Source organism: Cuculus canorus, chromosome 3, assembly GCF_017976375.1.
Source record: "Cuculus canorus isolate bCucCan1 chromosome 3, bCucCan1.pri, whole genome shotgun sequence".
NCBI lineage: Eukaryota > Metazoa > Chordata > Aves > Cuculiformes > Cuculidae > Cuculus > Cuculus canorus.
In genome coordinates this window covers 48,496,862-48,512,553 of record NC_071403.1, presented here as the reverse complement: position 1 = coordinate 48,512,553, position 15,692 = coordinate 48,496,862, and the positions used below count along the sequence as shown (strand labels likewise).

The window sequence follows — 15,692 nt, the reverse complement described above, 5'->3', positions numbered from 1 at the left end:
GAAGAAAAGCAGATGTTGGGGAGAGTGCGTGCGCTGTAATTGTCTGTGAAGCCCATTTGTCTAGTGGATCTGAACAAGTTTGCGTGAGCAGAGGAGAAAGTCGTAGCTTGCCTAAGAGTACACAGCATCACTCCCTGTGGAAGATACTTTATATTCTTCTCTTGCTATTTTCAAGAGGTACAGTGAAGGACTTTAAATGGTCTCAGATAATTTAGCTATTAAAGCCATCAAACTTAGATATAGTAAAGACAGTCGTCAAAATCAATATCTTTGGAGGAACAGATGAATGAATTAAAAAGGGCCCTTCTCTGTTGTAAGAGATTGGAAGAAGAAAGGAAAACTGAAGGGTGTGTAAGATGTTGGGGAAGCGATGGAAAACAGAGTGTGTGTGCCTTTTCTCACTACTGCAATTAAAGAATAATGTTTGCATTTCTTCCAGCTACTGAGATTGTGTGCCAGAAGGAATGTAAGGTGAAAGCCAGGCTACAGAGGGATTTTTCAGTCTCCAGTAGTTAAGTGTTGGGAGTCTCTCTGTGTATAAATGCATAAAAATGGAGGATTACTCATCCGTATAGATTACTTGCTATTCAGACACAAGCTATACCTCTCATTTGTGTTCGATGTTTTAGAAGATTTGAATGGCACTGCAGAACTTCTCTGAAGAAAAATGTTTGTATCTATGTATTTTCTTAACCATATTTTATTTTAACCACCGTTTGAGAAATAGTGGTCAAAAGTATTGCCAGTCTCCTGGAGAGTAAATGGCAAATACAGGATTTGGGAACTGAATACTGTTGTGTAGTCCATTCATAGATGCACAAGAAGTGCCCCAGGGTAAATGATTTGTTACATGATTAAAAAAATCAGATTAAATACAGACTTTTGCATTTTTCTTTAACGGCTGGCATTTTGTAAGTGAATTTTATCTTATTAGTGCACTGAGGGATGAAGTTTCCTACATTCTTTTTACCGAAGCACCAACCATTGGAGACACCATAGGGATTAGATGCAGCTCACGTTGATTATGGCAGTTCCGATAAGTTTTTTTTTATGTTGGGTGGTAGAATGGAAATCAAGTACTTGAGCAGATTACATGATCCCTTATAATTATTTTGATCACTTACTAAAAAAAAAGGAAGGAAGGTAGGTAGAGTATAAGAATAGATACCTTATCTGACTCATCACTTAAGTATGTGTGTGTATATATAGGCACTATGATTTGTCTGTTTTTAATACAATATAGCAAAACAGCTCTTCTGAAAAAAATTCTATTGAAAATTTTCAGTCTTCTCTGCGGTATTGGTCTGAGGGGATGGATATAACAATATGGAAATCTCTTAATGGAGATTATCATATTTTCATCCCTTAATTTGCAGAAAGGACCAAATGTTGCATTAGTTCAAACTGTAATGCAGCGTACCAATCTAAACTATCAGGCTCTTGTGTAGGAAAAATTTCTTCCTATTGTTCCTAGACTCAGCTGTTTACTTCTCCCTTGAAACTAATTTTAGCTCGTCTAAAACATGCAAATTTTTTATTTTTGTTTGTTTGCTGGTTTTAGGGGAATGTGGGAGTGGGAGGTGGCTGCGATATTGGCATAGATTTAGCATTTACAGCAGAGGTAGTTTTCATCAATTTCTGACAAGGGAGTCAAAGTGTTCTTTTTTGGAAGGAGAGATATTGCTTTTCCTTATAAATGATTGACTATTTTGTGGTAGTACTCTTTATTTATTTGGCTCTCATCATGAAGAATAGCAAACTTATTCAAAATCTCAGTCCATCAAAAATATGTCAATACATAAAACATAAGTACTATTCCATACTACAGTCTATGCAAAAAACTATGTTAATAAGATGTGAAGGTTGCACAGCTAAGAAGTCAGAAAACATAAATGATAAGATTCTAGCAGCCGCATTAACTGAGCCACATTTCACATCCTCTGTGTTTTATGAAATGCCTTTGACAACATAAATCAGAAAGAGAAGGTGCTATATATGTGCAACATGGCTCAGTTAATGTTGCTTTTGGAACCTTAACATCTATATTTTCTGACTGGAGAGTTTTTTAATCATGTAATCTCAGTAGCTTTTTACATTCTATTTTTTTATAGTTTCTCCTTTTTAAAAGAGAGGAAAATTGCCTGTACTAATAATGGGTTAGCTCATGTTGCTTTGATTTAAGCTACAGTAAAAGGCAGTATATAGACAGTACCTTGTGACAGGTACATATTTGATGCCATATACCTTGCACTGACAACAACTGGTGTAATCATGCTGCTGCGCCCCTTTTGAGGAAAAGGGGGACTACAGGCGTGTGTTTGAAGTCCTGTCCTTTCTGTCCTGCATGTTAACAGTGGTACAGAGTATGACTGCATTGCAGACTGCAGCGTGTTGTAAAGATACTTGAGCTACCTTTTAAAATGAACTGGCTTGTGTACAAGAATCAGTCTGCCTACAAGACTGTGTATCTCCCTCTGACCTAATTCACCCTTCTGTAGATGACGGCACATTAGCCTAGCTCGGCTTTTGATGTAGGCTTCTTCCAATATGTAGGCCAGTTTGCAAATCTGTGTACTGCACTGCAGTCTTCAACATAGACATACATTTAATGACTTTGCAAAATCCGCTACCTTGCAAGTTCTGGAATGGGGATTACTGTACTGTGACACAGAAACATGCTTTTTATCCTTTCGCTTCCTTGCTCTGGGTCACAGGGTGGACCAGTATCAGGCCCAGTGTTAATATTTTAAAGGCTTTTAATAAGATTTTAAAGTTCATGCTTCTATGTAAAGGCAGTCAGTCTAGGAAAGACAGTAACAGGTGAACGTTGTGACCAGTGTATTGTCAAAAGGTGAAAGCTAAATGATAAGAAGTAATAGAATTCATGGAACGTATGAATAAAATGCCTTAGCATCAGGATTCCTGATTTACCTCTGATTAATAGCTGTGACATTAACACCCAGCTTTTTACTTGGTTTCTTTCCAGAATTATTTCATCATTTAGTGAGAATGACTTGTAGCCCTTGTTAAGACCGTGTGTGCACAGTACACTGGGCTTCGATGCTGTGGTTTGAGACAGGAGACCATGCTGAATTAAATATGATAGAATCTTCCACTGACTGTGCCAGATTTCTGTATATAAATATACTATATTTTTCTTCTTTCTGTAGTCCAGCTGAACTTGCAGATGAAGACCCAGGCTTACAGGAACACAGAAGTTCTAGATATTAACCAAATTTTTTTTACATATGCAAAAATCCAAAGATTAGCTTTTCCTCATAACTTTCTCTTCAAAAATGTGGAGAAATGCATGGTTTGAATACTTGGGGGGAAATATTTATGTTTTGGCAGAGGTCTGGCTTTGGACATAGAAGACTGAAGCAATAGATGTTTCAGAAAATCACAAGAGTTTTATTTGAAAGTTTGTGAGCTGTGTGACAGCTTTCTTTATAGCTATTACAGGAGTGACCACTGTATAATTAAAATAACTAGAATTAAATGTTGTTTCAATGTTTTGTTGACTGAAAAATGTGCTGGTTTACTCCTGGTGTGAAGTACCAAGTGGTGGGGTTTTTTTTGCCATGGGAATCCCACTCAGTATGCATTTTGTATTCTAATTTCTATGTAATAAAAGTGTTATAGTTGCTAGGAAGGTGGAATGTTACTGATGATTACATTTCTGGAAATGGTACTTGCTTCAGGTTTGTTTCACTGTTTCTCAGCTAAGTAGTCCACTGAATCTCAGGTAGTGTCACCGTTTCTTCTGACTGCCACCCTTGCCTCTGAAGTACAGCTTTTCTTCTCTCTCTGAGTAGGGCTTAATGCTAATCAGGCCAGATAGACCCTTTCCCCCTTGATATCTATACCATGACACTGTGGTTCCAGAATTCTGAACTGTGCTGCTGCCTACTACTGACATTATCCAGGGCACCAAATAGATTGCAGGAAGAAGTAATGACTGGTGTTACCAGGACTTTTTCCCTGTAGTGAGCATGTCATGGTGACTGGCTTGTTTAGGTGGGTCCCAAAGTGACTTGGCAGAGCTTTTTGTATTAATGGACATGTGAAGTTTCTTCCATTATTGACTGGAACTAGCTATTAGGATGGCGTGAAAGTGCAGTAGCTGCATATTTCTGGTATTATTAGTGTACCTATGCTAACACACTTATTCAGTTACATTTTAATTTTAAAAATTATTATAATGACTGTAATGCTGTCTAATGATCCTTCTCCTTTGACACTAGTTATGGATTATGCATGCAAAAATTGCTTAAAACTTCTATTACCATCAAGGTATTACCTGGACAAAGAATGTCTGCCACAAGACCCCTTGTTCAAGCAAGAATTAAAGATAATGGGCTAAGTTATAGGTTTAATTGGATTTCTTCCACCTCTTTATTCTGGCTGCCAATTTTGTTCCTCTTTTATTCACATCCTTTCCTTGTTCGTGTTCAGAGTGGTTTAATCACTGATGGTAAGTCATACTTCTCCCAAAATAATGCTATTTGTACTGTGCAAGTTAGATAGGAGGCAAAGTAATTATTACAATTTCTGTGCTTGCCTAGAAATAGATTCAAACTTGGGTCTGTTCTCCCTTGAACCATCCCAAGAATGTGTGTGTTACCACAGGCATGCTGAAGTTTCCCAAGTTCTCATCTCCTGCTTTGTGTGTCCACAAAGAATGTGAGTGTAAGGGAGAAAGGGAAGGAGGGTTTACCTTATGAAGAAAGAGGATGCTTAGGTCATTCACTCCAAATGTTGTTAAGTAATTGGCTTCAGATTTGTTTTGTTCCAGGGAGATTTTAATTAAGCTTTTTTATATGCTGTTTAATAAACATTTAACCATAAGTGGTATCTTGTGATCCCCATCAGTAAGGCAGGAGGATTAATATGCATGTTTTTGTTTGTTATTTATTTAAATAGCCACAGAAATTATATTGAGTGTTCAGCTAAGATAGCAGCGATGGGTCTCTGCACTGAAGAGTGTAGTGTCAGGATAAGTGTTGCCTGTTTTGTTTTTTTTTTTAAACAGTTTGGATTGGGAGGATATGGAGGAAAATTGCAACTTAACTAACTGATCCATAAGGTCAGAAAAAGAGTCCAGTACCCTGTTTTACATTAGTGTCTGGAAACAAATTGCTAGGGAAAACATTTAAGAAATAGAACCGATCTCCCAGCTTCTAGCAATCAAGGTGTTATTGCCCATTCAGGTTGCCTGCGTATGTTACTTAGTACCTTGCAGACCAAATTTTCATTGCTTTCTCACAGGATACAAATATGTATTGCAAAGAGGTGGTTAGAACATAGGCATGGTGCTGTCAGGTCAGATCAAGGGTTCATGCAGCCCAGTTTCTGGGCTTTAATTAGGTGCATAGAGAAGAAGGGTCTGAACAAAGCAAGCATGTGATACTTCCCCCAGTACCCTTCAAGCCTCCAGCTATTTTCAGTTCAAGGGCTTCCTGCGCCATGTGTGGCTCTATATATTTGATAACCCTAAGAGGATGTATCTTTCATGAAGCTGTCCAGTCTTTGCTTGAGCCCACATAAACATAAGCCCACATAAGTTTTCAAAACATAGTTTGGAAAGGAGTTTCAAACGTCTGCTATCTCTGTGGCTAAAGAGCCTATGTCTCTTGTTTTGAAGTTTACTTCTACCAGCTTCTTGTTGTGTTGAACAAGATGGTTTTGTAGTTTTCCATCATATTCTTGCTTCCTGGTGTCTTTTGCATACTCAAAGGGTTATAATTTCTTTATATGGAAATGGTTCCTTACCCTTGATAATTCTTGTTGTACTTCTCTGAACCTCTGTGTCTTCCTAGTAAAGACCAAAAAGTGGAGATTTTCCTTTGCAGAAGCTGTGTTGGTATTTCGTGATTCTGATTTATCGAGAACAGTGATCAGTCCTCTATAGTCTTAAATTATTGAAATCTCTACTTTATTTTTTTTTTAAAGCCATCCTCCAATTCTCACCTCCCAAGGCAGCTCCAAGTGAGAGCTTCTGTGCCGTCATTAGTAATTTGGCTATTTCAGTCTTGAATTTGTTTAGACCTCTTTATGGTCACAAGCATTTCTTACTGTCCATTTGTCAGTTTGTTCCATGAATAGTCCCATCAGATTCAGGTGCATTCATTGAGTCCCTCATGAAAGAGGACTCCAGCATGGGAACCTCTCAAGATTTTTCCACAGTGCATAGTAGTGCAAAAAATTTATTAAGCTTCTCTGTGATGGCCTTTTTTTCTCTGAATCTCCTTTTATACCTTGATCACCACTTGGCACTTGAAACTCTCTGGCAGATCTCCTGCTCCCAAAGTGTTTGAGGAAATGATTGATTAATCATTTTATTCCCTTTCCTAGCTGTTTCTCCGGGTCTTCCTGGCCTGCCTTATTACATATCAAGTGCTAGAGTTTACAGCCTTTTCTGTTTTTCTCATTTGGACTTGATATTGGCATATTAAAGGATGTGTTTTTGCTTCTAGAGACTTGGTATGAGCCATGTTGATGTCCTGTTGCTCTTCTCTAGTCTTTTTTAATAGGTGGTGAATATTGGTTCCGTGGTTTCCATGTGGTGGTTGTTAAGCAGCTTTGATGCTGCCAGACAGTTTATATTTCTTGTAGTTGTCTGTTAGCGCTTCCTTTTAACAAGCTTTCTCCTTTTTATGTAGTTATACTCTTGAAGTTAAGCACAACAGTAGTAAGTTACTTGATTTTCATTGTTCCTGCACAGGTGCTCAATTTAATTGTGTTATGATCAGCAATGTGAAGTGGTTTTGCAGCAGTAGGATGTAGAAGTAGATGATACCTGCTGCTCAGGACTGAGCTGAAGACAGTTGGCTCCTTGTGCAGGTTCCCTAATCAGCAGCTTCATGGAACAACCTTTGGCAGTTATCTGTTACTTTGGTCTCAGCTTTATGGCTTGCTTTCTCAGTCTACGTGGGAGAAGTTGAAATCTCCCTCTGTACAATCTTGCACTGTGCCTTTGCTGATCTCGCTTGGTGTGCTGCTATCAGTGTTGCTGTAGTCTGGTGGTCCCAGCATTCACTCTGATCTGAAAAAGCTCCAGACCTCTGCTGCTTGGCGAGCTCACCTAGGGTTTTGTTTTGATTTGTTTCTAAACTCTATGTAGCATGTAATGTTACTTAGTCATCAGCTTTCTTCCATATGTATTTGTATCCTGGGATGATGAAAGATAGTGACCCACTAGTTGTATCTCTTCTACCAGATTTCTGACATGTCCCACAGCTACTAGTGCTTTTGTTTGAGGATTGATGTTCTAGTGACCCAGTTTTTCTTTCATTCGCCTGTTGTGTGCAAGGCAATGTATTGCTGGACTTTCTTCTTTCCACCCTATTTATTCTGTGGTCGTCTGTGTGTCTGGTTTCATTCTTTGATTATTCACTCCGAATCTAGAGGTCTTCATTTGTCATAGCAATGCCATCCTTTTGAACCATCTTCTAAACCCTTCTCTTGAGTTCCACATTTCACTTTCTTGATCCTTAGGTACTCTCAACCTAGCTCCTATGTTCAGGTGAGCTCCAGCCCTCCTGTACAAGTATCTTTATTCTAGAAATGCTCCGATTCCTGATGAATCTGATCTCTTGCTTTGTCACCATCCTGTCAGCAGAGCATTCAGATTCTCCTCTGCTTCCTTCCACAAGGCCATATTTTACCGTCAGGAGTTTTTTTTCTTCCTAGTGTTACTGGGACCCAGATGGAGCACAAAATAGGTTTCTCCTCAGTATTTCCTAGGAACCAGTCCAGGCTCTGTGAACTTTGCAGCTAACAGGCAAATCACCATGTGGTCTTCTGCCAGATCTCAGACTCCAGCTGTCTGTTTGCCTGATGATATTCCAACACACCGTTTTGAATTTGCATTGTACCTGCCTCGTTTAGGCATGCACTGGGACAGGGCATTTGTCAGAAAGGGTTACTTCGATCACAGAAACATCTGACTGCCTGCGAAATGATGAAGAAGGAAATTGAAGTGCAGGCGAGGAGAACAAGTGCAGAAGTGTGGTTACAGTGCTGACCTTAGGAGTTAGCAAGAAATAGGACTATCAGTTTCTGGCAGAAGTAACAGGAGCAGATCGAGTTGTGGTAGTAACAACAACCTACACACAAGTTTAAATTTGACTTTACATTATTATCACCTAGCAAATATTACTGTATTGTTGAATTAATGTAGTAAATTAACTTCAGGTAGAACAGATAAGTGTTTACGTATTGAGTAAACAGACTTAACAGTGTATTAGGCATTCAGTGGGAACAATTTAGAGATCAAAGCATTTCAGCTGTGCTTGAGTATCCAAGACGTCTGTTTTGGGCAAGGGTCTCCAATGGGAGGCCCATTCTAGAAGGGAGAAGTCCTGTGTTGCATCTGTCATTCATCTGAAATCATATTCAATACTGGTGTTTGGGATACCTAAAACCAGGGCAATATAGACACAAAATTAGTAGCTTGTTGACAGTGTGCTCTTTCAGATATCTCAAGAAAATGTCAGTGTCTTTTGATAAAGGCTTGCAGAGTGAACTGATGCAGAAAATTTCTCTGACATCATAATTCACTTGCTTTTGGTTATGACTTAAATTCTTGTGTGTATGTGTATGTGTCCTCAGTGCATGATATGTGCTTATTTGTCTATTAATGGGACCCATAACAGGTTATTTTTATTTTTTTGCTTTTGATGTTTTGGTTTGGTTTTTGGTTTGTTTTTTTTTTTTGTTTTTTTTTTTTGTTTTTGTATTTTTTTAAAAGACTTATCTTACTAGGGGGGGAGGAGGGAACTGAGAGCAATTGAACACAACAAAAACAAACCTTCCAAACCCCAAGTTTCTTTGCTTAGAACGTAAACATACATGTATACACAAAGGCTAAAAACTTGAGGTATGTGGCAAAACATTTCACAAAAATGAGTACTTCATTGCTCAAAAAAAGGCATTTCTCTTTCAGTATCTTTTTTAGAGTTGTGCTTTCTTTTGCACAGTTGTACTTTTGGGTCAGCACATCAGAAAGATTCCTCTGTCGATTTGCCTCAGTAGTGTGCCTATGGAGAGCAAACATTTAAAATAATCACTTCTTTAAGTCTGGGCATTATGGGATCATGACATTCAGAAGCATAGCATTTTCCTTAGAAGTGCTTCCTGAAAAGAGTAACTCTACAGAGCACTTGGGATCACTTCTCCTGCTCAGGCAAGAAGATCTAAGGACTTCCATGAACTGCTGAGTGAAAGAGTAGGACTTTGTGTCAAGCGTATAGCCGAGGGTATCACTTATGCTCAGATCGCCATACAGATGTGACATAGCTCAATCATGTCCTCTTGTGCCTCAACTTATATTTTTACTTTGTTTGGGTCTTCCAACAGATACCACCTCAGTATGGTCAGCAAGGTGTAAGTGGCTACTGCCAGCAGGGTCAACAGCCGTACTACAACCAGCAGCCGCAGCCTCAGCATCTGCCACCCCAGGCCCAGTATCTGTCGCAGGCCCAGCAGAGGTACCAGGCTCAGCAGGTAAGCACTGTCTTCCACTGACCGTTGCCCTGGATCTGGAAGCGTAAAACTAATCTGTGTGAAATGAACAAAACTCACCTGACCCCATTTCAAGAGGACACTGTTAAAAACAAAATTAAATGAGCTAGGAATCAGACAACATCCTTCCAATTAGTCTTTGGGAGTGTACACACAAATATCTCTGCACACACTTTCAGGCTTTGATATCAGCTTTTTTCAATAAGACAGTCTATATACCCTAGCAACTATTAATTCTGCTTTTATAAAGAAGTAACAGTTTCTTGATCAGATGGAGGTTTTCCTTGCTTTTGTTTTGTTTTCCCCTCATGAGAGAGACATTGTTGAGAGCTCGTGCATCTAACATGGTCGCTACTATTTTGGTTTTCATGTTATTTCCTTGGAGGATAGATGAGTTCAAGGCATTTTGGAGCTGCTTTGTCAAGGGAGCTTCTTAAGAGATATTTATAATTGATATTACAGCTAGTAATTCGAATGTTGTCAGTTTGCATATCCAGTTAGTGAAACTGCGTAATTCAATATCCATGCAGTCCTTGAATTGTGCTTTATATGTTAGCCATTAAAATGAAATTAAAGTCATTCCGTTTTTAACTAAGATCAGAAGTGATAGAGTATGGGTCTGCTTCCCAGTGCTTGAGAAACACCTGGATTTTAGATACTGAACAAAATGGATGTGCATAGCTGATGCAGCTGAACGTGTAAGCTCCGTTCTGTCTGCAGTCTCAGCTCTGTTAATCACGGAGAGGTGATCTGGAAATGGAAGGATGAAACTAAAGCATACTTGCCATCATGGGAAATATAACAGAAGTGAGTTGCTCAAGACTGGGTATTAGTGGAAGCATCAGCACTTGCTGCAAATCACTGGGGAGTTGTGTCAGGCATGGTTGATTAACATTTTGGGGTAATGCTGGCACCATGTAGAAATCTTAGCTTGAAATAAAAATAGCATGTAAAATAAACTAACAAAAGATGCTGTAAGTAGCAATGATCCAGGAGACTCTCCTCCCTTGATTTTAAAATAAAGCTATGATAATTTCACTGTGTAATTACATGTTAATTTTTCTTCATCTACATTTTAAAATTCCATTGAGAATTAACTTTTTTCATTAAAATGCTGGATGGTTTATGAAATAGAATTCTTAATTGTATCTATGATATTCTTGTAAATGTCACCACTTTCAATCTTTCAGATTATATGTAATGTGACTTTAAAGACTGCAGTTGTGTCTTTAAATTTAATTTTCTCCCTTTTTACTTTGGCATTAAATGCTTGATTTCTCTATGACTTGAAAATACTGTTCATAAGCATCTTGGTAAATTCTTAGCAGATAAAGTCCTAGTAATACAGCCTATGAGATAGAAGAAACAACTGCTACAATGTCTACATATCACAGTCTGTGAAATTGAAATGGTTTTTTGCTGCCTTGGACACCTCATCTTATTTTAAATACTCTCAGTTGAATGCATTGAGTATTCTAGTTTAAAAACGTATAAACCATACCAACTGTACAGGACTTAAGAAATAACAAGATGCTGATCTGTCTTTTGATACATGTTCCAATTACATCAATTGCTATCACAGCCAGTAGAGTGAAGGTTTGTGCAATGAAGTGAGGGGTATCATAGAGGATAAAGGCAAAATGAGAGTAAGCCTTATATATAATATGGACTTCAGAGAACAGGGATGAAGAGAAAGGTAGGGACAGATTCACAAGCCGAAGGTATCAGTCTCAAGGTAGCTAAATGTTTTGGTGATATAGGCATCTCAGGGTCAGGCGTTTTTGCCTGAATCTGCAAATTCAGGTGATACATTAGATCTGCACCAACACAGCCTTGTGATTGGTACTCCTTAGTGTGAAGATCACACCTGAAATTCTTCGTGTTTTGTGAATGGCTGGTTGGTTATCCTGTTCTTCAGTAGCGGTCAGCTTCTTAAGTTTTGAACTCTGATCCCTGGTTCTGAATTATCCAGGCTTTCCCTGTGTGTAGTATGTGTGTAGGTGGGACTGCTTCATTAACACATTGGGGTTTGCTACTTGTCTTTTTCCCATCTCCAGATTGGTTCCATTTTGTCCTTATCTTAAGAAGGGTCATCAGAGGAACACCATCTCTCTAATGTTTCTCTGTAAAACCTCACCGCTGTGTTTTTTGCCATTCTTTGGGAACCGTTAATCTAGAAAACAAATTCCTGGCATAAAAAGTCTATACTTTTGACGCTTCAGCACCGGTGTTCTTTGCTGATGATGCGGTAGTAGAGTTACCATCAAGTGTTAACCAGTGTACAATACAGTAATTAATACTAGGATAACAAAAAAGTTAGGAATGTATGTCAAATTCTGTTGCTGAAACAAAAATGTTAAAAACTGTTCTTATTTAAGCATACATGTTTGCTTATATGAGACTGATTATCTTTTGAAAATAATTTAAAAATTAGAGTTTACTTGATTCAGATTTTAGCAAGAAAAGTGAGAGTAGGTATTGATAGTTTTAGGAGTTTTAAAGGCAGAATTCATTCAATTCGACATATTGGGCAGCCTTACAAAGAGAAAACACAAGGAAGATATTGCTGCTAAATGTTTACAGCTACCAAATGGGAGGATGTGGACACAGTGAAACTCATTTCCAAGGTGCACAGTGGAAGGACAAGAGACAGTTGGGACAGAAGGGAAGTACAAGGGAAGTACAAAAACAACAAACCCACTAAAATGAGGGTTTTCAAACATGGGGAGTAATCTAGAAAGACTGGCATTTCCATCCCTGGAAATGCTCAAAATTCAACTAGACAAGACCTCCAAACACCCTGTTCTTGCTACACTGGCTTTGAACTGGAAATGTGACTACATGACCTGGAGGTCTCTTCAAACCTATGTGATTCTGGGTTGCTGTGATTTAATATTGTTGTTACATATTCTAAATAGAATTTTAAAATGAAATACAAAATCATATAATACAATACCTGTTGCACCAGTTGATGTCTTTCTTATTTCTACTCCTAAAAATATCAGTGCATCCTGTTTATATAATCCTACCAATTAGAAAACTGAGGTAGTCTCAGTCATACAATCTGTCATCCTTTCTGTTTGTCATTCTTAGTCTTGCTCTTTCTTTCCATCTTGCAAATTAATTTCCTACATGTTTTCTATATGCTTCTTTAACCATTTTCTTGTCTTGTTTTATATTGACTTTGTTGCTTTTTGCACTCAACATTGGTGCAAAGCCCTAGTTTTGAACAGTCACAACTTTGAGGAATGTATAAAGTCAATTGTTTGAGGATGCCAGCCTCAGGAAGGGAAGCTGGCCTCTGAAGGTGTTTTTTCTTTATGCTGGCTAGCCAGAATTATGGGAGAACTTTAGACTGTGAGTTTTTTTCCTAGAGGCCACGGCTAGATCATGAAGGAAGAGAAGATCACTCCAATAATATTGAAGTAATTCATGGTACCCCCTGCTGTGGATTAGGGTATTGTTATTGTCGTCCTGCTTCAAGTACATACCAAAAAGGTGGGCTTAGCCCTAAAGAGTTTACAGGCTGCTCTATGCCTGATGGATTGGAATCTGATCTTGCTTGTAGCACGGGAGCAGCTGTGAGATGAAGAAGTTTTATGTTCTGTTTTAGGGTAAATATGGCATCTTCGTGACTGCCGCCTTTGTGGTGTGAGTGTGCTTTGAGTGGTTTTACTTCAGGATGGAGAGGAGAGATGCCAGATGGGACAAAAGGGGCTTCTCAGTAATTTGCTTTCTTTTCCCTATTGTATTTTCTTTATTTCCTTGGTAGATTTATGTCAGTGTACTTGTTTTGGAGATTATCAAGTTTAAAGTAGTGTTTATTCTGGATGGATGATGGACTCTTTCTTGCCACCTGTTTCTTTTTATTTAAAACCGTGTAGTGTGATATACCCAGTATTCTATTATGGGGAGAAAACAGATATGACATTTCATATGGATAATATTTTATTTTTGCTCTTTTAGACATAATGCGAGGGAGCTTCTGCAGTCAAGTATAACTCTCAGTCTTGTATTTTGGAATTCTTACTCATCTTCGTTTCTCATGTATTGCAGAAGCATGAAGCCAATGCTCCTTCTCCTTGACTCGCTTGAGTTCAGTATGTGATCTTGTCATGAAAGAAAAAATAATCAGATAAAATAATTTCTGAGACTCTTCCAGTGACTTGTGACTTTCCATTCTTCTAATACATATACAGAGGAAGTAGGAGAGTGGGATTTATTTGAATGTTTGAACTGTAAGTTGTTTAGATCTTTGTTAAATTGATTGCATGGCGGGCAGAAAGGGTGTTTTGTAAGAGGTGATTTGATAGTAATACAGGCATATTTTACTGTAGAGCCATATTGTAAATGAGCATCAGTCATCCTCTCTTCATAACAGTAGCCTGCTGTGTAAAAACTATTAAAGGAAGAGCTTTGTTTTAAGCAAATTTATTGCAGCAGCAGATTCACTGATCATTAGATATAGCCAGTAGATGTATATATCGCCTTGTGTTTTTTGGGTTTTTAAAACTTCCTTTTACCTTTACTGCTCTTTAAAAGAAAAGAGGAAGATTTGCTGCACTACTGCAGTGTTGCCCTTGGCAGGGTTTTTCATCTTGAAATGGTATATAAATGAACAAATGCTTCAGTTGTTTTTACAGTTTTAAATCTTTAACCATAAGTAGAAGTGATATTTTGCTCAAGAGTGTCATGTAATTGCAAACTTAAACTGTCATCATTAAACATTATTTTGTTAAGATAGTGTGATGTATATTTTGGTTTATTATGCTTTGCAATTGGCTTTTAAACAGCCATGTTTATATGTAGCATGTGTTCATATGTATTGAGAGAGGATCGTGCCTTTGAGGTTTAATGTGTTATTTTGTGAGTTGGGACCATATCACTTTTTGACAGATAAAAATGGATCTGCAAAATAATTATGGTCTTACTCTTAGTTAAAGAAAACCAGTTATTCTGTTCTACGCCTGCTACTGTTATCCTGAAGTAATCTTTTGTTTTAAGTTTTCCTGGAAGCTTTTTGCTTGCAAGTTTCCGGAATACAGTGGGGTTATGCTGATTGCTTTTCTCACGTGCAGACATGATATTAGAAGGGGAAAAAAGTGTCGTAGGTCCTTGATGTGGGGCATGTGTGTGCACTTTTCTGGGGCATTGGCCCCTTTGGTTAACCTTTTGGTGCACGAAAAGGGCTCTGTCTGTGCATGTGTTTTTACACCTATGTGGTTACTATAATTTCTTTTAAATGCATTAAAGAAACAGTCAAGTGGTTCAGGCTCAGTCTTTAGTCTGGTTTTATTTAAGAGCAGAAGATATTTTATAAACAAGCAAACAAACAAGACTCCCTCACTGTCGGGTTTTATTAAACTGTTCTAAAAGCCGGTCAAAACCTTGTTCCCTCTCCACCCCAATATAATATCCTACCTACTGATAAGACGTACTAATCGTGACGAGATTTTTTCCAACTGAAATTGTCATAGGACAAAGAAAGAATAGAGTAACTAGTGAGTTTTTTTCTGAGAGTGGGCTGGAGGATGAATGCAGTTCAGGCCAGTAAGAATTTGTGCACCATTCTAGTAGTCCCAGATAGAAGGGCATCCAAAGCGGGAAGGCAGCATGCATGACACGGTGAGGGGCATTTCTGGTGACGCCTCAGTCGGTCTCTGTAGGACAAGGGCTGGGGATCACTGCCACTCCCGCAAGGGGCTGTGGTTTCTGTCCGGTTCCCTGAACTGGGATCACTGGAGGCCATAAATTCTACGTTTATCCCTGAACTGGTGGCAATGGTTTGAACTAGTCTTGGTTGCAAGCCTGAGATGATGATGCAAATGTTCTTGTGCAGACATCTGTTTCTAGCATTGAGTCAGTGCAAGGTAGGACAGATAAAACATTACCCAATTTGAAACAGTCTTTGAAAATGTGAACAAAATGTGAAACTAATTAATGTGTTTTCATGTCCAAGCTCTATGACTGTCATGAAAACAGAACAAATTGTATTGTGGCAAAATGCATCAGATTATTAAAGTGATTTTGGTACAGTGAGGCTGAAGTCTTGTTTTAAATTCCATGTGAGCTGCTGAAGTTTTTTTAGCAGTGTAAATAAGCAGCACGATAATTAATATTGTCAAGCTGTTTTGGGGTGTAACACTGTAAAAAAATACTGTTGTATG

At 38.3% G+C, this 15,692-nt stretch overlaps 1 protein-coding gene across 8 annotated transcripts in view; it reads left to right on the top strand.

Moving 5' to 3' along the window:
• Window positions 1–15,692, top strand: part of ARID1B (AT-rich interaction domain 1B) — a 336,332-nt gene that overhangs the window by 72,965 nt on the left and 247,675 nt on the right. For all 8 annotated transcript variants that reach the window (XM_054061620.1, XM_054061622.1, XM_054061624.1 and 5 more), the window contains exon 3: window positions 9,361–9,507. In XM_054061620.1, coding sequence (XP_053917595.1) covers window positions 9,361–9,507 — 147 coding nt within the window. The remainder of the gene's footprint in view (window positions 1–9,360; window positions 9,508–15,692) is intronic.